Source organism: Canis lupus, chromosome 9, assembly GCF_011100685.1.
Source record: "Canis lupus familiaris isolate Mischka breed German Shepherd chromosome 9, alternate assembly UU_Cfam_GSD_1.0, whole genome shotgun sequence".
NCBI classification, from domain to species: Eukaryota; Metazoa; Chordata; class Mammalia; order Carnivora; family Canidae; genus Canis; species Canis lupus.
In genome coordinates this window covers 48,767,641-48,789,206 of record NC_049230.1, presented here as the reverse complement: position 1 = coordinate 48,789,206, position 21,566 = coordinate 48,767,641, and the positions used below count along the sequence as shown (strand labels likewise).

The following is a 21,566-nucleotide window of genomic DNA, read 5'->3' as shown; positions in this document are numbered from 1 at the left end:
GGCCAGGTACATCAGACAGAGTACCACCCCTTGTAGGTACCAGGCTGAACTGGAACTTCCTGGTCCCCTCAAGCCAGGCAGTGCCCAGGGCTCAGTATCCCCTGCACACCCACTACCCTGCCTCAGTTTCCCCAGGAGCCCTGGCTCAAGACGGGGCTCGCCGTGCCCTCTCCAAGAGCCTCTGCAAAGAGGTGAGGAGCCTCTCGACTGCAGAATATGTTTATTGAAAGGAAAGGGGGGCCCAAGGATGGGGAGGACGGAGTTACCCCAGGCATAGGGGGGACGCTGGGTCCAGAGAAGTCAGGGCGATGAGGCCTGCTGCTCCAGCTCCCTCTGCGCAGGTAGGAAAGGCACAGTAACCCCAGGTATCCCCAGTCCACAGCACCCCTCGGCCACTGCCAGCTGGACCCACGCATGGCAAGGTGCCCCATGCCTCTCTTGCTCGAGGGCCAGCAACAAGGGGCTGGCATGGCCAGAAAGTGCCAGAGGGGCCCCAGAACCACAAGACCCCCAGACTCAGCACCTGAGAGGTGGTCTGCTTGGGGCACGTTCCCTTGAAAGCTGGGGTGAGGCACACAGCTAGAGGATGGGCTCACCCTGCCTGAAGGTGAGCCACCCCGAGGGTGCTGCCCCAAACCCACCTCTCCTCCTACCCACAACCGTGTGTGTGCTGGGGGCTAGCCGTGTCCTCCAGATCCGCTGGGCAAATAGCCAGGACGGCCAGGGAGAGTGGAACAACAGTGGGGAAGCCAGATGCGCGCACTGCACAAGCATGCAGGCCTGCCGGTAGGGGCACCGGCTGTCCCTGACTGGGTGGCTGCCTTGTCACTGCTGTTCTGTAGCGTTTTACATAGGCTCCCAAATGATTCACTGTGAACTTGGTCAGGGGCCAGACAGTCCCCAAGAGTCCACCTGCTTCCACATCCCAAGGGCTCCCGGGGTCCCCAGCCCTGTGACAGCAGTGACCTGAGAGGTGGCAGGTCCTGCCTCATGGGACCCTGTGGGGGAAACCAAGGCCCAGACACCCCAGGGGGTGAGCCAGAAGCCGTGGTAATTTGTTAAGACAGCCCTAGGAAATCAGAGGAGACTTCCTGGAAGAGGTAACATGGAAGCTGAGGCCTGAATCATGAAAGTGAATGGCCGGGCAGCTGGGTAGGGGGTGTGAGCAGTGGGATCTGTACATGCAGAGCTGGAGCTGCCCACACAGGCCCAGGAGCACAGGACAGAGGAGTCGCCTTGTCTCCCTCCTACCTGGGAGGAAGGGCCAAGGTGGGTATCTGGATGGGTCAGGAAGCCTCCTTGCCTGCAGAGGAGCACACATCTGCGGGAAGGAACACGGTTCATGAGAGGCTGAGCTGCCTGGCACTGCCCACCCTCCCTGCAGCCCCACTCTGGATGCCCTGGGCCCCCAAACAGCCCCACCCACTCAAAGACTCTCCCTTCTGGGCCTAAAACCTCGTCCTTAGTGCATGCTGGGGGGAAGGAGGTGGGCCTGCCAACCTACCCTAATAAGACAAGGCCACATCCTGCCGTGCACCCCCTGGGGGAGCAGGAAGGGCCTGGGGCAGGCCTTGGTCCACACACCTGACTTGGGCAGCATGACCATCATGTCATTGGGGAGCCCCACGGTGGGGTAGAAGTCCTGGAAGGCCTTTGTGGCTTGGGGACTTGCTTCCTGGGTCCGGCCTGAGGCACAGCAGGGCCCCTGTGAGCTCCGTGGCTCACAGTGGTGAGGGGAGGGGAGGTCTCCTGTGGCTCATAGAGGGGAGGGGAGGAGGGTGGAGGTCTCCTGTAGTTCACAGAGGGGAGGGAAGGAGGGTAGAGGTTTCCTGTGGTTCACAGAGGTAAGGGGAGAGGAGGAGGGTGGAAGTCTTCTGTGGCTCACAGACGGGAGGAGAGGGGAGAGGAGGTCTCCTGGTCTCAGTGCTCCTCCTTGAAAGTTGACATCAGGTCTACCATCCAAGATTGGGGAGGCTGTGCACTGCATAAAAGTGCCTGCCTGGCTGAGGGACCAAGGCGACTAGAAGGCACCGAAAAGGGGTGTCCTTTCCTAGGTCATAACCAGGTGTCTGGGAGGTTGGGATGACCTCGCTGTTCCCCAGGGTCACATCCCCCCGGGCCCCATAGCCCTCAGGCTCCCAACACCAGCCTCCAGCCCTCACCCCGACCCCATCTGCCAAGGTTCAGAAATGAAGGCAAAATAGGATCTCAGCCCCCACTGAGCTCTCAGGCAGGGGAGGATGGATCCCCACCCTCAAAAGGTCAGGCCAGGCCCTCAGTGTCCCTCGAGTTAAGTCCTACCCAGGCAAAGATTGGGGTTCCTGCCACCCCCTCCTGGTCCTTCTTGGCTTGAACTTAGGGGTGATGGTGGGGGAGGCGGGTTCTAAAGGGGTGGGGCCCGGGGGAGACAGGGAGGGTGTCCAGTGAGGCCTGGCCAGGGCAGAGGGGGTGTCTGGTGGGCCCAGTAGGGAAGGTGGGCAGTGGGGCCTCACTGTAGAGCTGGACCATGGTGCTGAGCGCCCCCTCCAGCTCCTTATAGATGTAGAGCACGGCGAAGGTGTCATAGTCTGTGTCTGCCACACGCACGTCCAGGTAGCCCAGGGCTGTGGAGGCAGTGGCCAGTGGCCTGGAGAAGCACGCAGGGCCCAGGCGCAGCCCCCCTCCCCGCCCCCACAGCCGCCCCTACCTTGGGGGAAGAGGGAGGAGGAGGGCAGGGGAGGGCAGGAGCCGGGGATGGGGCTGGTCCCAGGCAGGAGGCTGCCCCAGGTCACCCTGCAGAGAAGCTGTCAGGGGTCCCTTGAGGTGGGTGGGCGGGACCTACCTGGGACTCTGAAGTGCCCCTCAGAGCCCACCCTCAGGTACTCAGCATCCAGCTGGTGACAGCCGTCAGCCCTGGGGGGACAAACCCAGTGCTTGCCCTCAGGCTGCTTGCCTGGACCCCTGTCCCTGCCACCCGGCCTGGCCCACTCACCGAGGGAACTCCATGTGGACACTGAGGTTGCCCCCTGGCATGGCCCTGATAGTCCTGCTAGACATGAGCAAGTGGTCCTTCTTGCCCAGGAAGACCTTGCAGTCGGAGACCATGGAGACCACGTACCAAAGACCTGAGAACTGCAAGGCAGATCTATGGCCGGCTTTGCCCAGCACCCTGGGCCCCAAAGCCACATGACCATACAGGCTTGTCTGGAACCACACAGCCGAGGGTCCCCCAGTGCCCAGCTCTTGGCATGAGCCCCTGTTCTTCCACCTTCCCCAGGGCGGGTTGCATGACCTCAGTCCCCCCAAATGTGAAGTGGGTCAGTGACTACCCTGCAGGGTTGGTCAGCAGTGAACAGAGAGGGAGTCCTGGGGCTCTCAGACAAGGCACAGGGCAAGGGCCCGTGGGCTTGGCCCTCCACCTGCCCACAGCACAGTGCAGGGGTCACTGTTACCTTTTTGGCATCAAAATCTGGCTGTACCAGGACCTCAGCCCAAGCCCCGGACAGCCAGAGCAGCACCAGGACCTGGCCCAGCAGGAACACACCTCATCGCCATGCCGTCCTCCACCCGACACCTAATCTGAGCCTGGGATGCCGGCTTTATAGCACAGCCCAGCTGGGCTTAGGCTGGAGCAGTCGGCAGCCAAAGGCACGTGGCCCTGGAAACTCTGGCCCCTTTGTCCATTGTCTGACACAGTCACTCGAGATCCCCCACCAGCCCCAGGGGTCATTTCCTGGAGGGCTCCAGAGAGGCGGACTCACACCTCTCACCTCTCCCAATCTCGTCTGAGCATCTGTCCCCCAGACCCGCCAGCCAGTCACCGAGGACCAAGCAGGGACCTGGTCTTGGCCTCCAGCCACCTCCACACTGGCTGGGGCTCGGGGCCCAGGGTGTGTAAGGCTGTTCTACCAGCAGGCCCCCACTCAGGGTCTGGGTCCCCAAAGTCCTCACTTGCTCCTACCCATGCAGGAGTGAAGTCACCATTGGCCAGCCCAGCGGTGACAGAGGCCTGGGTACGTCTGCCTCTAGATCCCCGCTGCCCCCCAGAGGGTGGAGCTGAGCTGCCACTTAGGGTGGATTATGGTGTCACACCACCTTATCAACAGTTGCATAAGCAAGTGGGGGAGGGTGTCGCCAGGATGGCGCCACAGGCTGGTGGGGGCTCCCTGGCAAGGCCTCCACAGTGACCTCCCGTGTGCACCAGACTCCACTTGAGAAGCACCTCGTGGCTTCCGGGTGCACCACTGATGGGGCAAGCGTCCGGGGAAGGGCAGTGCTGCTCAGTGCTCCAGACTGGAAGGGCCTATGGGGTCAGAGAAAGACCGTCCTCCCCCAGCTCGTCCCCCAGTGGGGGGGGGGGGGGCAGAGGGCTTCTGAGAGCTGCCTTCTCTGGGTTTCAGGAGATGCCAGCTCTTGCCAGCTCGAGGCCAGGCCCCAGGGTCACTGCGGAGAACATGTTGAAAATCTTCCCTTGAAAACATCTACAAAACAGGCATCTGATAAAGGATTTAAATCCTGAATCTATAACGAACTCTCAAGATACAATGATAAGAAAAACAAGCAACTCTAGTTAAAAAAAGAAAAAAAAAAAAAAACAGGCAAAAGATTTGGAAAACCACCTCACCAAAGACATCCAGGTGGAAAATAAGCACGTGAGCCCTGTGTGTGAGTGCGGGTACACGCCGGGGGACAGCAGTCTGGGACTGCTTACAGCTCTAGAGCCGCCCGTACCCGCTGCCGGGCTGGCTCGGGTTTGGTGGATCCTCAGAAAGGGCAACATCCCTGTCCTAGGACAATCTGACAACCACACACCTCGGTATTGACACGGGAACATTTGCCAACACCTGCATGTGGATGTTCGGGGGCTTTATTCACAACCAGCGAAAGGCCGAAGCCCCAGAGCATCTCCTGTGACCAGGTGGCTGGACGGGGCCTCCATGGCAGGAGGAGCCGAAAAGAAACCGTCCACCTGGGGAGGTGCGCTCACTCAGATCCCAGGTACACCTCCGAGTGAAAGAAGCCTTTCCGGGAAGACCCCAGTGAGGACTCCTTCCTAGGACCTCCCAGAATAGGTCCCTACAAAGCTGCTTGGGGGTGGCAGGGTGGGGGTGCAGGCATGGCAGCCCGCAGAGGGGCACGCAGACCCCTTTGGAGCCAGGACAGTGGTGGCCACATGTCTGCGTCCATCTACACCCACAGAGCTGTATGGCAGAGTGAGTTCTGCTGGGTGTAAATTCTACCTTGTTGTTTTACACGCATATATATGAGCTACAGATACATGTAAGATCTTCCCCCAAACGTACGGGTGAGGGACAGGAAGGCCAGAGGGGTGCCGAGGTCCCCCTGCCCCAAGGCCAGAGCTCCACAGAAAGTGTGGGGCCAGGAGACACGCGGACGGCAGCCACAGGCCTTCTGGGCCAGGCTGAAGCATCCACCCTTCCCAGGGTCAGTGAGGGCCAAGGGACTGACTGCCGCAGCCTACGGACCCCTCAGGAGCCTCCGAGGTGAGGGGAGCCAGCCAGCCCACGTCCCTGGAAGGGTCTACAATGCAGCGCAGCCACTTTCTTACTCTGTCCACACAGTGGGCAGAGCAAACCTTAGGGAGCATAAACCTGGTGTATCCCTGCTTAAAATTCTCCAGAGTCATCATGGCACCAAGAGTGAAAACCAGGCCCCAGCCCCCAGCACCCCCAGCCCCTAGCCTTGCCCCCAGCCCCTAGCCCACCCACCCTGTGACCCTTCCAGCACCAGCCCTGGAGCCAGCCTTTCCCTGCGCAGCTTGTGGCCTCTGCCTCCTCCACAGCCCTCCTCAGACCCCAGCCTACACCCCACCTCTGGCCTCTTTCCTCCAAGCTCTGAGCTTAATCCATATTTTCCTCTGTGGTGACTTTCTGTCCTTGCTCCACACTATATATGCCATGGACTTGGTGACAATGAGAGCAGCAGGGGGCCTATCAGCTTCTGACTCCCCAGCTCTGGCCCCAGAAGGTGCTCAGTTCATAGCTGCACATAAAGAGCATGAAGTCACATAGCCCATCACTGAGGCTGCAGCACAGGGTGCATGATGGCATCAGCCTGCCCGGTCTTTGGCTACAGTGGGCACTCAGGCCACAGCCTCACCCCTGTCACCCCCAGAGTCCAGCACGGGGGTGGTTGCCAGGGCCTCCGGTGCTCCTGCTGGTCCCTGCCGCTTGGGGGCTCTGTGGCGGGGCTCCCCACATGCCTACAGAGCCAGGGAGGCCTGAGGTGGGGCATCTGGCTCACAGGCAGCATGGTGCTCCTGGGACTGCAGGTGGGCTCTGCTGCAGAGTGGCCTCGACGCGGCTGCCAACACAGGATAAACACAGGAACAAGGGCTGGCCGGCGCCAGGCCGCAGACGAATGGGGGAGAGAGACCTGTCTGGGAGGCTGCCTCCTCTAGGAATCCACAGAACCGGTGCAGAACAGGCAAGTCCTCAACCAAAGGGAGGTCAGGGCTACCGGAGCTTTAGGGCTCCCAGACAGCGGACATCATTGTCGCTGGAGGTTGATCCTGGTCGTCCCTGCCCTCTAGGGAGACGAGGTGCACAAAGGAGCAGATCCCCCTGCCCCAGGGCCACGGGCTGCGTGGCATCCAGCGAAGGCCACCCTGGCCCTCCTAAGCAGCTCTTCACTCAGGGCTACCCCAAGGGGCTCAGCCACTTTCCCCCGAAAGCTCTGAGAGCAGGTCCCCAAGCAGGCTGAGCCCTGTGCCCTGTCTGCCCCGCCAGGGCTGGTCCACCCTCAGGTGTGAAAAGAAGCAGGGAAGGTGAGATCCCCAAAGCTGGGGCCACGCCCTGGTCTTTTCTTGCCCTGCAAACATCCTCTCCACCTCCAAGGGCCAGGCCAAATCGAGCAGAGATGCCCTGAGGGGTGCCCCCCACTTGTGGGTGGAGGAACAGGCCCTGCAGACGGTCAAGGAAGGCCATAGCCATGACAAGGCCACCTCCTCCCCTCCCAGAGGGAAGCAGGGCCGGCAAGCTCTTCCCCTGCGGGGTTTGTGGAGGGGTGGGCTCCTCATGTCCAGCTGAAAGCCTCTCCATCCAGCTGAAGCACAACTGCCCAGGACGAAGGAACCAGAGCTCCTCCAAGCACCCTCACCTGCTCCTGCCCTTGTGTCCAGCTCAGGGCAGCAGTCACTGTCATCCAGGCACCAGCACTGGTGGGCAAGTGGGTCCTGGCTGACTGCCCTGCCTCTTCCCCTCCCAGCACCACACTGTGAAGACTAAGGGGCACAGGTGTGGAGAGCTGCCCCCTCGCCCCACGGCCCCTCTGGTCTGCCCTGGGGTTTGAGCCCCGAGAGGAGGAAGGCCGCAACTCGGGGCTGGTTGGAGCTCGTACCCGCAGCTCAGACCCAACACTTCCCCTTGGAGGTTCTTGTTCCATCCGGCTCACCAGCCCACAGGGCTGCCCCAGTTCCCACTCGCTTGGTTCCCTACCTCCCCACTAACCCAGGAGCCCCAACATCCTTCAGTAAACTCTCTTGGCTGTGGTTGGTCAGGGCTGCTGACCGTCTCCCCCAGGCCCAGCCCAGCCAGGTTCCTGCTCCCACAGTACTTCTTAATCCCAGACCACTGTCCTCAGGGGAAGAGAAAGAATCTCCAGGGCTTTCGAGTCTCCACCCTGCTGATCACAGAAAGAGCCCAAACAGTGTGGATGATGTCAAGGGCCCCTGGGCCTCCTGCCCAGTTGGGCTCTGCCCCAGGGAGCCCCAGCAGGAGCTGGGAGGGGAATTGAGGTTGCTGTGTGCTGGCCAGGTCCCCCCTGTGGTCCCCGGGACCTCACCTGCACACAGTGCCCCTCTACATACTGGAACCAGTCCCTCCTCCACGCTGTGACCTGGGGTGCTCTGCTCGGCTGCTCTGAGCTCTAGCCTCCTGCCCTGGCCCTCAGAGTCTCCTATGCTCACCCTCATCTGGGTAAACACACTGTGTACTTTCTCTTAACTTGCCTGTGTCCTCCATGTCCCTCCAGGAAATGGATCAGGGCTGGGCACATCTGCAGGGCTTCAGGAGGGGTCCTGCCCCCACCCTCACCTGGAACCACCTGGAATCTAAACCAGGCAGCTGCCCTCAGTGCTCCTGTCCCTCAGTTATCATCCGTACCCTAGTTACAGGCTGTGGGCCACCCAGGGACCCTGCCCCAGCTTTCAGCTTCAGTATACAGGGTGTGGCTCCTGGGGTGGGGTGTCATGCATTTGAAGGCAGGCCTGAGAGCCCTCAGCCATGTGGACACCTGCAGGGCTCAGGGGGTGGCCTCAACCACCCAGGACCACACTTCCTGCCTCCAATCAGCCTCTGCTTCAGGCCTTGGGAATCCTCCCATTTGTTGGGGCTCCTTTGCTGGGGCAGCCACACTAAGGATGGGAATGAGAAGAGGGAGGAGGAAAAGTGGGGCAGGGGAGGGGAGGGGTGGAGGGAAGGGAAAGGAAGGAAGGAGGAGAGAGGGAGGGGGAGAGGTGGGGGAAGGGAATGCTACCCTCAGCACTTAACCTGGGCCAGCAGGGCAGGCCCGTGTCCAACTGCGTGTGATGACTGTGATTCTCCGAAGGACCCCAGATGGGAGTGGAAGGGGGTGGGTGTTGCATGTTGGAGAAGGGCAGGAGCACACAGACTGGCTGAGGTGGAGTGTCTGCACTTTCTTGGACCCCCTTCTCACGGGGAGAAGCTGAGTTGTGAGGAATGGGTGGTGCACTCTCCAGGACAGGGCACGGCCAGGCCAGGCAGGTGCAGGCTGATCCGCCATTAGTGATAGGCTCCTGTGGGGGACCCAGACGCACTGGGAAACGGGGTGGCCTACTCTCTGCACCATCATGCCCTCCTCTGCCTCTTCCCTTCCTGGGCCTTGGGCCCACCTGCTCACACACTATCTAGGAGGTGGCCTGCGGGAGGCAGGTAGTTGGGAAGACAGAAGCAGTTCTTCCAGCACATGGAGCGTGGCAGCACAGGACAGCCTTCCTGGGGCGCAGGCACCAGTGAAGGTAGTGGGCCTGGGGGCTGATGGTCAGCAGCCCTGACCAGGACTAGGTGGCCATCTCCCAAGTTGACCCCGGCTCTGCTGGCCTGCAGGGGAGCCAGCGACAGGAAGGATCATCGTCCAGGCCCACCAGGGGGAGATGGGCACTGCCTCTCCCACAGGAGATCCACCCTCTGCAACTTACCGGGAGGGCTGGGGCTCAGGACAGCCCCTCCCACATCCTTCTCCATAAAATAATGTCTCCAGTCCTTGTTAGTCAGACTTGTCTGCGGTTTTGCTTTGGCTTGCACATTATAATTGCAATTCTCTGCAATTCCTCAATAAACTCATATTTGCTGGTAAAATAACTTTTATTTTTAAGGTCAACATGACCATTTAGTGACAAGCCAGAGCCTCAAAGGAGGTATCTGGCCCCTCCCAGAATGCCCAACCTTGCCCCCACCGAGGAAATGTGCCCAGGCCTGGCCTCATCCTCAGGCCAGCAGGTAGCTGGGTCCTCCACTGTGTCTGGGAGCACAGGTGAGTTATTCCTGTCCCCGATCCGCAGGGGATCCGTCTCTGAAGCCATGACCTGCCACCTAAACTGCTGTCCACTGTCCCCCAGGATACCTGGCCAGGACCCAGCCTCATTCCCCTTCTACTGCAAAGGCCATCTGGGTCGCATCTCCCAGACGACCCACCATCACGCAGACCCTCCACGTTTACCTCTCTCTCTCAGGCCCCAGCCCCGCCCCTCCCGCCTGCGTGGCCCCGCCCCACCGCCCAGGCTCCGCCCCCCGCCCGCCCTGCCCTTCAGCTCAGGCCCCGCCCCTCCGCCCGTCTGCGCAGGCTCCTCCCGCCTGCTCTTCTGGACCCGCCAGCCATGGTGAACCTGGGCCTGTCCCGGGTGGACGACACCGTGGCCGCCAAGCACCCGGTGAGAAGGCCGACCTGGGACGCGGGCCCCGGACCTCAGAAGCTGACCTGAGCGGGGCGGGTGGGGGCTCGGTGGGGGGATGCCCTCGTCAGGGAGGAGGGACCGGACAGGGATGGCGGGGACCCTCCTTGTTAGAGGGATCGATCAGGGCAACCAGGGTGGAAGCAGGTGGGATGTGTCCAAGCCCCCAGGCCTCACGACGAGTGGTCCCCTCCCCGAAGGAGGGCCAGGAGGGCCTGTGAAAGCGGAGGGAGGGGACTGAGCCTCACCCCCGCATCCAGGGTCTGGAGGAGTACGCCGCGTGCCAGTCCGAGGCCTTCGTAAAGGGCATTTTCACCTTTATCACAGGTAGGCTGGCGGGTTTGGGGAGACCGCACCCGCCTGGGACCCCTGACCCCCAACAGGCGGTGTCAGTGGGCCATCCTCAGACTCAGATGCTGGGAGCCTGCCCGGTGCTGGGTCACTCACCCGCCCATAGGGCTGATGGGGACCTTGACTCTCGGCAGGCACAGGTGCAGCCGTCGGCCTGCAGATGCTTATTCAGAGGAGGTTTCCGTACCCCTTCCAGTGGCACGTGCTAGTGGCCGTGGGTGGGTACTCCAGGGCTGCTGCCAGAGGGGATGCAGGTCTGCTGGGGGTGGGAGGCTGTGGTCTGGCCCCTCCCGACCTCCTGGGATGTGGTCCCAGTTCTGGGGGGGGGTGGGGAAGTCCTGCCAAGCCCACCACCACCACCTGCCAGGAAGAAGCCTGTGCCCAGGTCCCCATCCCCTGAGAAGTCCAGAGACCCAGGCCCACCCCCCACACCACCCGCCACCCCCCCACCCCACTCCCCAGTCACAGGCTCAATGGCCAGCTACTGGGTGACCCGAGTGGAGTCGCACAGATGCAGCAATCTCTGGCTCTTCCTGGAAACAGGGCAGCTCCCCAAGGACGGGGGCACAGGTGAGAGGCCAGGGCAGCGGGAATCAGAACCCGAGACTCTAGTGCCAGGCAGCCTGGGGCCCAGGGTGCAGGCTGCACAGGCCTCTCCGCTCCGGCCTGTCCAACCTGGAGGGGCAGGAGTGGGTGGCCTTCTGACCTCCTATGCAGGAGGGACAGGGGAGTCCGGAATGTGGATTGTGGGCCCCCCAGGAAGGGTGGTCATACAGCAAGCGTCCTTCTTGGTCGAGGCTTGGTGAATAAGCTTAAGCTGTGGTTCCAGCTGTGTCCCTTTGCCTCCTACAGATCAGCGCAGCTAGGACAGCTCCAGCTGGGAGCAGAAGACCTGGGGCCAGAAACTTCTAGAACACAGCCCTAAGGGCCTCCACACCCCACACTCCCCCGTCCCCCTCACATAGGCCCTCCTCACACCCTAAGGGGTGACCCAGCGGTGTCCCCTACATATGTGCATGGCCAGGTCTGCCAACCCTGAGCAAACCTTTGCTCATGCCCCTGCCCAGATCAGACCAGAGAGGCCATCCCTGGGGTGGTTGGCCTCCCATAGGGCAGTAGGAAGCATGGTGGACACTGAGAAATGGACAAGACCAGAGAGGCCCTGGGCACTTGGTAGAAGGGACTTCTGCATGCCCTGGGGCCTGATACTCCCTGTCTGGTCCCCGCATGCCCCACACTCAGAGGGGACAATGGCTTCGGGGGGGTTGCTGGACAAATAAATGTGTTGCCTTTTTCCTCCTAAGTTCTGAAACACTAAACATCAGAGCAGTAAGAAGCTGAGAGACACATGTCACCTCAGCACCATACAGCGGACACTGAGGACCTGCCGGGGCAGTTCTGACACGGCCCCAGAATCAGTTCTGCAGGCCCTCTGGGCTGCAGATGACCACCCCCAGGGCCTTTCCAGGTGGGGTCTGCTTCCACGAATCTAGGCATGGAAGAGCAAAGCAGAAGGTGTGTGTCCAGTTCACGCCTGGCCCTCAAGAGGCAAGACACAGGAAGTGGCCATGCGTACCTGCCTACCATTCCAAGCACACCTACCAGATAAGTCACTTCTCTCCAAGGGAGGAGGAAGTGAGGGGTGGAGGGAGGCCAGAGCTAGCTCACTGGAGTCCTCTCTGCACAGAAGAGGTCCCCTGCACATGTGCATGGCCAGGTCTGCCAACCTTGAGCAAACCTTTGAAGAAGTCCTCTCTGCTCCTGAGTGGGCATGACTACATACCCCACCTCTGATAGAGGAAGAGGCAGAGCACATAAAACCTAGCAAATCCATCATCCCATACAATGGCCTTCCCAGTCACACTGAAGGCGGACGACACAGGGCCACGCTGCTCCAGCCCCAGCTCAACTCCTGCACCTCTTGGCCTGGCCAGTCATCCAAAAGAATACTGAGCACTGACTATGGACCAGGGAATGTATTAGTGGGAAGGCAAAATGACAGGAAGCCCAAGATAATCATGGTGCAAGCAAGCTGGAGCTGGAGTGGTCTGGGGCAGACAGGTGGTCAAGGACTGTGCCACCTCCCGATGGCCTCTATTCCAGATCTGCCTCACAGTCCCAGGCAGCTGTGCCAGCTCCAGACATCCTGTCTTCATCCCAGTGACTAGGGTGGAGGACAGTTGACTCCACCTGCACTTACACTCCCTCGGCCAAAACAAAGTCGTGGTACCCCTGGTGCCAGGGAGCCTAGGGAGACAGCCTTGTTCTGGGAGGCTATGTGTCCCACTAAAATACAGGAGTTGTATATCTGAGGAAAAAGGGAGAACTGATACTAAGGCCCTGGGAGGATTGTGTAGGGAGGAGACCATGCCCATGACTGGCCTTTCCAAACCCCTGAGGTCTCAGAGGGAGGGCAGGAGGTGAGCTTGGAGATTTAAATAGGACTAGACTCGGGGGATCCCCGGGTGGCTCAGCGGTTGCACACCTGCCTTTGGCCCAGGGCGGCGATCCTGGAGTCCCGGGATTGAGTCCCGTGTCGGGCTCCCGGCATGGAGCCTGCTTCTCCCTCTGCCTGTGTCTCTGCCTCTCTCTATATATATGTCTATCATAAATAAATAAAAATAAATCTTTAAAAAATAAATAAATAAATAAATAAATAGGACTAGACTCACTTTTTTAAAAGCTGGCAATGACAGGAAAGCTAAAAGGTCCGCATGAGGTCTTAGAGAACCTACATGTGACGGCATTTGGGTGAAGACCATCATCATGAACTGTGTCCCCAAATTTATACATCACAGCCCTGACATTAGGGCCTCAGACTGTAACCTCATTTGGAGACAAGGCCTTTAAAGAAATAATTAAAGTCGGGGGAGGTGGGGATCCCTGGGTGGATCAGTGGTTTAGTGCCTGCCTTTGGCCCAAGGCATGATCCTGGAGTCCTAGGATTAGGGTCCCGCATCGGGTTCCCTGTGTGAAGCCTGCTTCCTCTGCCTGTGTCTCTGTCTCTCTCTGTCTCTCATGAATAGATAAAATCTTTAAAAGATAAAAAAATAAAATCGGGGGAGCCCTGATTTAGTCTGGCCTGTGTCCCTACGAGGGGAGGAGGACACAGACACACACAGGGATACCCCTTTGAGGACACAGCAAGAAGATGGGCATCTCCCTGCTCAGGAGGAACCCGCCCTGCTAATGCCTTTATGTCAGACTTCCAGCCTCCAGGAGAGGAGACAATAAACTTCCATTGTTCCAGCCACGGGGTCTGTGGCACCTTGTCATGGCAGCCCCAGTAAATTCATACGGCGTGGCGGGAAAACATGACCCTGGGAATCCCAGGCTGTCAGGTGTTTGGGGCATCCAACTCCAAGGAAGCTGGGGCTGCGGATGAGCCTGCCTGAAGTGACAGCTAAGGCTAGAGCTTGGAATTCCCCAAGGAAGTGGAGGGAGAGCAGTTGAAGGTCAGGGAGAGAAGGTCGTCCAGGGTGCAGAGCTTGGGGTGTGGTGAGGTAATGGAAATCCCATAGGCCAGAGAGAAGTTTCAGAAGGCTCAGGGGAGGACATCCTGGGGGTGTGGAAGGGATGGGGAGGCTCCAGGGGGCTGGTGTGGGGTACAGTGCCAAACCACCACAAATCACATTCTGGCAGTGCTCCCAGGCAGAGAGCTGCCATAAGACTCCAGCATCCAGAGGACAATCCCAAGGCTAGCCAGGGAAGGGGTTGGGGTGGGCCGGGTCCAGATCTCCAGGGCTCCCTGAACTGGACATTGAGAACCTTGGCCCCCGTCACAATGGGCCAAGATTCCAGCGACAATCTGAGCCGCACAGGGTTCTGCTGAGCAGGCCCAGCACAGGGAGGGCGGGAGGTGTAGAGGGTCCCTGGAGGACCCTGATGGCCACCATGAAGATGCGAAGTGAGGCAGATATGGAAGAGCAGATCCAGGAGCTGAAGACAATCACTCGGCTCCAAGGTGAGCCCATCCCCAGGGGACCAGCCTATCTGGGCTACAGATCAGGGCCCTCGGGCCATCCGGCTACAGGAGGGGAGGCCTCGGCCCTCCTCTGCAGGCTCCCACCACCTCTAAGCTGGGAGGCTGGATGGGGGCCTCAATGCTGGGCCCGCGGGGAGTGCCTGAGGCTGGGGTACCCGAGAGACCAGGGCACCCCCCAGCTCAGCAGCCGCCGCTCCGCAGTATGACCAGCGGAACATCTCCAAGGCCTGAGCGAAGGGCGCTTCCATGAGGTTGGCGCACCGCCGCTGCACCATGGAGGTGAGGTGGCCGGAGGGAGCCCTCAGCCTCGCCCAGCCAGCACCCCCACCACCACGAAAACGACGTCGCGGGGCCAGTGGCGGGCCTAGCGAGGCCCCGACCCCAGGGGTCCCGCCCCGCCAGCCCCTTGCGCACCCACGAGCGGGCCATGCCGTCCCCGACCCAGGTGGCGCGGCAGCGGGGGCAGAAGCTGGAGACCGTGCAGCTGGAGTTGGCCGCCTTGAGGAGCCAGCCTGACGCCACCAAGGAGGAGTTGCGCATGCTCCAGGTGGAGGGCGGGGCGGGGCTCTGTCGAGGGGCAGGGTTTCCGATGACAGGTGGGACGTTTGGAGGGGCGGGGTCAGATGAAAGACCACACACACACACACACACACACACACACCCTCCTGGGTCAGCCTCCCAGTGGCCATCCAGGTGGTCTGTCCCCAAGCACCGTGTGCCCTCGGGCCACCCCCAGGTTATCCGCCAGCTGGAGAACAACATTGAAAAGACCAAGATACGGGGGATCCCTGGGTGGCTCAGCGGTTTCGCGCCTGCCTTTGGCCCAGGGCGCGATCCTGGAGTCCCGGGATCGAGTCCCGCGTCGGGCTCCCGGCATGGAGCCTGCTTCTCCCCCTCCTCTGCCTGTGTCTCTGCCTCTCTATGTCTATCATAAATAAAAATAAATTTTAAAAAAAGACCATGATCAAGATCACCACAAGTCAGAACATCCACCTGCTGTACGTGGACCTGCTGGATTACCTGAAGAAGGTGAGCCCCTAACCCCACACCTCAGCAGTGCAGGGAAGCCACCTGGCCATGAGTGCAGGAGTCTCAGGCCCCAGCCTAGGTGCAGGGCTAGCATCTCAGCGGGGACAGGGGACTGAGGCAGGCCCGATACATCAGAATTGTTTGAATTTTCTTTGCATTTATTTGATGGTTGTTATTTTGCCCCATCCTTTGTCATTTGCTTGGCTTCTGAGGGCAAAAGGTGGGCCCTGAACCCTCAGAAAGAGCCCTAACGTCCTAGAGGGCCAGCCACCTGTGAGCAGGCCCGTAACCCTGGGCTTGCTGTCCACCTCTTCCAAGCCAGCCGCCCTTCCCCCAGCAGGAGAGACCTGCAGTACGGCCTGGGGAGGAGGAAGACCTGGGACAGGAGGGCTGACCAGTGGTGCCCTGGTGCTGCGAGAAGCAGTGTGGCAGGCGGGGCAGGCGGTGTGGCAGCCTTATCCTGAGGCTGGCATGGGGGGAGCCCTGGAGGGCAGTGTATCCAGGCAGGGGACAGGTGGACATGTGGTTTAGGAGGTTGGGAGTGGGATGGGTAGGCATTGCAGCTCCTCCTGGCTGAAGTCCCAGCCCCCAGCTTCTGCCTGTAGCCCACAGAGGCAGGCGTTATGATCCTCCTGCCTGTCCCTCTTGCTGGAGGCCCTGCCACCTCACTGTCCTGGGCCCACCTCCTCACACCCCTTCCCCTCCGGCTATACTCCTGGGTCCAGCCGTCCTTCATTTGGGAGCATTATGTCCCCGCACAGGGCCATGTTCTTTTCAGAACACATGCATTGTTTTTCTTAAGCCAACACAGGGCTTGAACTCATGACCCTGAGATCAACACCTGAGCTGAGATCAGGAGTCAGATGCTTAACCAACTGAGACCCCAGGCACCCCCAGAACATATGCATTTTTAAAAAATAACTCCCATGGTCAGCAAAGATTCTACATGATACTTATTAACAGCCAAGTACTAAGACTCAGATATATTGGGTATTTATGAACCTCAGGGACACTCAAGAGAGGTTAAGTGGCTTCCCAAGTTCCCAGAGCCAGCTGCTCGGGGCAGCTGTGGCTTTGAGCCCTGAGTCTCTGACCCCACGTCCGTGTTTCAAGCCTCCCTGCTCCCTTCAGACAGCAGCCACTCCCCAACAGCAGGCTCCCTGGGCTGCAACCCCTCTCACACAGTGGGACACCCCATCCCTGTCCTCGGGGCTCACAGCCTGGGGTACGTAATTGGGGGCAGGCATGGACCACTCTGGAAGGGCAGCATCTGGCTGGCTGGCCTGCGGCTCCCGAGCCGTCACTTTCTGTGTCCACTTGCTCTGGCCCCTTTCTTTTAACTTTTTTTTTTTTTTTTGAGATTTTTAGAGAAAGAGGGCGCACGGAGGTGGGGGGGGGAGGTGGCACAGAGGGAGAGGGAGAGCATCTTAGGCAGGCTCCACGCCCAGTAGGGCTCAATCTCATGTCATGACCTGAGCCAAAATCACGAGTCAGACGCTGAACCGGCTGAGCCACAGGTGCCCCTGCTCTTGCCCTGTTCAATGCAGGAGCTGGCAGGGTACCCCACAGAGCTGGACAAGCTGCAGAATCTCGTGGACGACTATTGCTCAGAACTGTCAGACATGACAGTCATGTCCCAAGACGCCATGATGATCACGGATGAGGTCAAGGTGAGCTGGAGCCATAGGGCCTGGGGTCTTGCAGGGCTCCCTCACACACCCATCTGGCCCAGGGTTTGTAGGAACACCCCCAAACCCATACTGTCTGCAATTACTAGCCGCCCGCTCACTCACACACACACACACACACACACACACACACACACACACACACACGATAGCCCTGGATGGAGAGGGTCCCACCAGGCAAGGGAGCCTTGAGGTAGACACAAGAGGGAATTCACCCGGCCCTTCACCTGGTCTGTGCCAAGGCCTACTCAAAGCCCCTGCATCATCCTCACGAGGAGGGCAGGGTAGGAAGCCATCCAGTAGTCTGTGAGGAGATATCATACAGCCTTGGGCCAGTGCTGCAGAGGGAGGAGTGGGTGATGTGGGGCCACCCTGGGGCACTCACCTGCTCAGAGAGACGATGCTTGAGTGGAGCTCTGGAGGTCAGGGGCATCCGAATCCTGGAAGATGAAGGACAACAAAGGTCCCGGGGCATCACCAGGCCAAAGGAGACACAAGAGGCCAGAGCAGAGAAGATGCAGAAGAATGGAGCCTGTGAGCCAGTGAGGCCGCAGGGTGGCTCCCCACCCATCCTGAAACTCTGGGACCAGATACAGGGCAATGGGATCAGATCTGTGTTTCAAAAACAGGCTGCAGAGACCCAGGGGAACCAGAGTCCAGATGCTAGTCACCTGGGACAGACCAGTGGTAAAGCTGGGTGCCTGAGTGTCAGGGGGCCCAGAGGTCTCTAATGGTCACCCCCTGAGGCCTGGCGCCCAGTCAGATGCGGATGGGGCGGGGGAGAGCAGTATCCAGGACACTTAGGCAGGTGCAGATAGATGATGGCTTCAGCCACCACAGCAGGACACAGGGGAAGACACGGGGTTGGGGAAGATGCCGAGTTCCCTTTAGACACGTGCAAACAGTCCCCGTGTGAGAGAGTTCTTGGTGGAACTGGCCGAGGAAGCAGGGAGCCTGGGCTGCAGGGAGAATTGGTCATCCCCAAGCTGTGACTGGAGGGGCGTCAGGTGAAGGTGCCTCAGAGGTGGGGGAGGGGGAGGAATTCGAGAGGACGGTGGAGAGCACCCAGTGTTTAGGGGAGGGCACAGCCAAGAGCCTCTGATGTTCCTCCCACATCTAGAAGATGGGGTCTGAATCTGAATACAGGATTCCATGGGGCCTTGGTGAGACATGACCCTGCCCCACCTCCCGGGTCCCCAGATGAACATGAGGCAAGGGGAGGCGACTTTCATCGAGGAACGCAAGGCACGGGAGAACCGGCTGAATCAGCAGAAGCAGCTGATTGACAGATCCATATGAAGGAGACCAATGAGAAGTACCGCCGGTAGGTCCCTGCAGGGTCCCCTCTGCAGTGCAAGGACAGCTGGGCGGGCCCCTCCCCAGCAGAGGGGGACTGCTCACCTCACATCCCCCTTCCCTCCAGGGCTGGTGGAACTTGGACTTCCCCTCCAATCTGATGGGTACAGAAATTGTGAAAGGTGACCGCTCAGCCCTCTGCCACCCCCAGCCAGGGTCCCAAGGGGCCAGCACCGGCTCAGGCCATCCTGTCAGGTCTCTGTGAGGCCAGGGCAACCCTGCCTCCCTGCAGTGCTACCTGCAGAGTGCCAGCAGCCCCAGCCCACACTGCCCTGCACTGCTCCCAGCCTTGGGCTCGCTGCCAGGAGCAGCTGGGTCCCCAGCTTTTCAGCTATCCCCTGGAACCCCAGGGCTCAATCACCCAGTGATTCCTTAAAAGAGATAAATCCAGCCCTTTGGGCCCCTGTGCTGCCTCAGAGAAGTACCACAAAGTACCCACATGGACCAGGATGCTTCTAGACAGAAGGGCCAGTGGAGGGGGGAGCAGGTGAAGGACAGGCAGCTTGCTGGTGGCCTCCCCTGATGCCTGGGCATGTACAGAAGTGACTGACAGCCCAGAGCAGAGCTTCCAAGCCACTTCTGCATGCCAGCCTCTCTTCCTTTCCCCTCTGCTCTGCCCAGTGAGGAGAAGAGAGATCTCCAAGGCCGACGTCGAATACCAGACAGAAGTCACAGCTTTGGTGGAGAAAGTGAAGTCTGCTGTGCGGTGCTCTCATTTCTGGGTACTGCCCTCAGGCTCTCCTGGGGTGTGGGTGAAAGGCAGGGAGCCCCTGCCACAGCCCAAGACCCAGCTGAGCCCGTTGAACGAGGGGACACGGAGGTGTGGCCCCTGTGGCAGGGAGCAGAGCACACTCTGGCCTGAGTCGCATTGCAGGGGGCATGCGGAGCCTGCTGGGATCCAGGATCCAAGAGCTGCCTCCTCTGCCGACAACTACATCCCTTCCCAAAGGGCTAGGACCATAGTGAGAAGCCACTTCTGCCTGGCCCTCAGTTTAATCCGATCTGGGCTTATTATTAGTTAAGCCTTAGCGGCCCTGATATAAGCTTGTCCATCCTGAGACAAGTGGCTCCAAGCCAGGCAGTCTTCCAGGGGTGGTCTTCTGGTCTCTGCCTTGGGGCATCTGTCCTCTTTGCCTGAAGCATGGGTCACATGTGGTGACTCGCATCAAGTGCTGCACCTGGTGCCTGGCCACGGTCAGCATCATCCCTGACTCAGAAGAGACCAATACTGTGGGGCTTGTGCCCACCTGGCCCACACCTGCTCCTCCCCACACGGGCCCCACCAGGACATCGCTGGCCGGTTCCTGGCTCTGAGGAACACAGAGGACAACCTGGAGCTGCAGATGGAGGACTGTAAGGAGCGGCGGGCACAGCTGGAGGCGCTGATGAAGAAGCTGGAAGTAGAGGAGGCGATGCTCAAGTTCCGCCAGATGCCCAGCTCCATCAGGTACCCCGAAATGCCTCTGCATTGTGCCAGGGCCACCCAGCTGGGTCCACAGGTCTACGGACTATGGAGGCCCAGGCAGGGGCTGCCACATGCCCACATCAGAGCTCTGGAGCCCCTGAATTTAGCGCCCAACTCTGGGTTGAGGCCACCTGGCCATGAGTCTGAGCCATCCTGCTCCCCCTCGCTTCCACAGCTTTAAGTCTATGGAGAAGAGAATGAAGGACATGCTGAAGGAGGAGGAAGAGCGGCTCCAGGTGGCCTACTCCAGCATGACCCAGAGCCAGAAGCTGCTGTTGACCATCCAGACAGGCATTGACAACCTCTCCATCCGGCTGATTGGCATCCCTCTGCTCACAGCCCAGGTACCGGCTGCAGTGGAATGGCACTGCCGGCACGAGTCCCTGGGAGGACCCAGAGGAGAGACAGGATCCTTTTCCTGGCCTACAGAAAGAAGTGGCGCTCTCTGACAGCCTGAATGTGGTCAGCAAGCTGGCGTACTGCGAAGTGAAGCTCCTGTACCTGGCTGACCAAGTGCAGAATCTGTCCAGCAACGAGGAGGTAGTTTCGAGTAGGCTGGACGTGCCTACTCGTCCCACCTACCCTCAGAGCTGACAGCCCCTTGTGCCCCACAGGTCAACACAAAGGTGAAGGATACCCTGGAGTCCTCCACTCTGAAGGAGAAGCAGAACACCAGGATCAGCTTTGAGGACCTGGAAGAGGATATGATAGGTACAGGTTCATGGTTGGAGGGCCAGGCCACCCCCCGGGGTGGGGGCAGATGGCTATCTGGCCAGACAGCCTGGAGACACAGTGAGAGCCACAGGGATGGAAAAGGGTTATCCCCAGTACCCAAGGGATTTTGATTGAGGGAAGTGACTTAGTGAGGACACGGAGGACGGGGGAGTATTCGGCTTCCTGACAGGTGGGAGCGGACGTCCTAGGCCAGAGCCCTTATTGGGGTCTCTGTAGGAAGGGAGGAGGGCAGGGTGAGCAGCTTCCCATGGGTTGGGGTGTAGGGCTGTTCCCAGCTGGCCTGGCCTTGGCTGATTGCGGCGAGGGGTGTCGGCGGGGGTGAGAGTTTGATAAAGCAAGTCCAGGTGTGGGCTCGGGACCGCTATTTGCTGAGAACCCCCAGCGGCGAGCTCCTGCCTTTGCTAAGCACCGGCCAGCCCTGCAGCAGCGGTGGCCTCTCCCGGGGTGCGAAGACCCCCCATGCAAGGGCCCCGGGGACGGAGGTGGGGGGCAGCGAGGACGGCCGGAGCTGCGGCTGCAGGGCCCCTTTCCTTCCCTGACCAACCCCCCCCCCCGCCAGAAACCTTCCTGTTCACAGACGTGGACCACAGCTACGTCCCCTCGCGGGCCGAGATCAAGCGGCAGGCCCAGCGGCTGATCGATGGCCGGCTCAAGGTGGCCAAGAAGAAGTAACCCCAGGAGGGCGAGCCCCGCCTGCCCCCAGGCCGGCGCTTTGTGACACGAATAAACATTTTTCCAGGACTGCTGGGGGCACCGCGGGCAGGAGGCTCCGGCACGGAGGGGGGCCGCGGAGTGGGGGGTCCCGGATGGGGGGACCGGGAGCGCGGCGAGGAACGCCGACGGTTGTCCCGCCCGCTCCGGAAGCCCGACGTGGCTCCACGCCCACCTCCGCCCGTGCCGCCCCGCGCATGCGCACGCCCCCGCGCCGCCGCCCGAGTGGGGCCCTCACGGCGCCCCTTAGCGGCGCGCCACGCCGAGTCCGCTTCCGCGCGCGTCAGATCGCGCATGCGCGCACCGTCTTGGCCCTCGCGGCACCCCGTAGCCGCG

At 60.4% G+C, this 21,566-nt stretch overlaps 3 protein-coding genes across 5 annotated transcripts; 2 read left to right on the top strand and 1 right to left on the bottom strand.

The window, feature by feature from the left end:
• Window positions 1–186: 186 nt before the first annotated feature.
• LCN15 (lipocalin 15) lies at window positions 187–4,759 on the bottom strand. The gene is made up of 8 exons (XM_038546052.1): window positions 4,711–4,759; window positions 3,432–3,523; window positions 2,972–3,111; window positions 2,822–2,892; window positions 2,493–2,603; window positions 1,585–1,686; window positions 1,252–1,321; window positions 187–333 (listed from the first exon to the last, which is right to left on the bottom strand). Exons 1-7 carry the CDS (start codon window positions 4,757–4,759, stop codon window positions 1,287–1,289), a joined length of 600 nt encoding a protein of 199 aa, XP_038401980.1. The 3' UTR covers window positions 187–333; window positions 1,252–1,286.
• A 5,042-nt stretch (window positions 4,760–9,801) lies between these two features.
• TMEM141 (transmembrane protein 141) lies at window positions 9,802–11,564 on the top strand. Of its 3 annotated transcripts, none has more exons than XM_038548730.1 (5): window positions 9,802–9,889; window positions 10,171–10,237; window positions 10,396–10,479; window positions 10,724–10,831; window positions 11,114–11,564. In XM_038548730.1, exons 1-5 carry the CDS (start codon window positions 9,836–9,838, stop codon window positions 11,125–11,127), a joined length of 327 nt encoding a protein of 108 aa, XP_038404658.1. In that variant the 5' UTR covers window positions 9,802–9,835; the 3' UTR covers window positions 11,128–11,564. The 3 variants fall into 3 exon arrangements, with proteins under 3 accessions (XP_038404658.1, XP_038404659.1, XP_038404657.1); XM_038548731.1 differs by having other exon boundaries at window positions 10,396–10,515; window positions 10,805–10,831; XM_038548729.1 differs by having other exon boundaries at window positions 10,396–10,515.
• A 2,485-nt stretch (window positions 11,565–14,049) lies between these two features.
• CCDC183 (coiled-coil domain containing 183) lies at window positions 14,050–21,260 on the top strand. The gene is given in 15 exon segments (XM_038546050.1): window positions 14,050–14,446; window positions 14,484–14,525; window positions 14,692–14,793; window positions 14,983–15,010; window positions 15,199–15,275; window positions 16,823–16,945; window positions 18,164–18,248; window positions 18,251–18,291; window positions 18,387–18,441; window positions 18,941–19,041; window positions 19,606–19,766; window positions 19,960–20,128; window positions 20,214–20,324; window positions 20,399–20,495; window positions 21,079–21,260. Coding segments are annotated over 15 exon segments (1,605 nt in total). The 5' UTR covers window positions 14,050–14,146; the 3' UTR covers window positions 21,192–21,260.
• The last annotated feature ends 306 nt before the right edge of the window (window positions 21,261–21,566 follow it).

What these genes read in the sequence shown, in the direction of transcription:
- LCN15 (XM_038546052.1), bottom strand. Translation starts at nt 4,759, where the DNA reads ATGTTGCCCTTTCTGAGGATCCACCAAACCCGAGCCAGCCCGGCAGCG. An exon ending in CACCATGGTCCAGCTCTACA is followed by an intron (nt 1,687 to 2,492) that starts GTGAGGCCCCAC and finishes GCTGTGCCTCAG; the next exon opens with GCCGGACCCAGGAAGCAAGT. An exon ending in GGTCATGCTGCCCAAGTCAG is followed by an intron (nt 1,322 to 1,584) that starts GTGTGTGGACCA and finishes TCCTTCCCGCAG; the next exon opens with ATGTGTGCTCCTCTGCAGGC.
- TMEM141 (XM_038548729.1), top strand. Translation starts at nt 9,836, where the DNA reads ATGGTGAACCTGGGCCTGTCCCGGGTGGACGACACCGTGGCCGCCAAG. An exon ending in CCGTGGCCGCCAAGCACCCG is followed by an intron (nt 9,890 to 10,170) that starts GTGAGAAGGCCG and finishes CCCCGCATCCAG; the next exon opens with GGTCTGGAGGAGTACGCCGC. An exon ending in CATTTTCACCTTTATCACAG is followed by an intron (nt 10,238 to 10,395) that starts GTAGGCTGGCGG and finishes GACTCTCGGCAG; the next exon opens with GCACAGGTGCAGCCGTCGGC.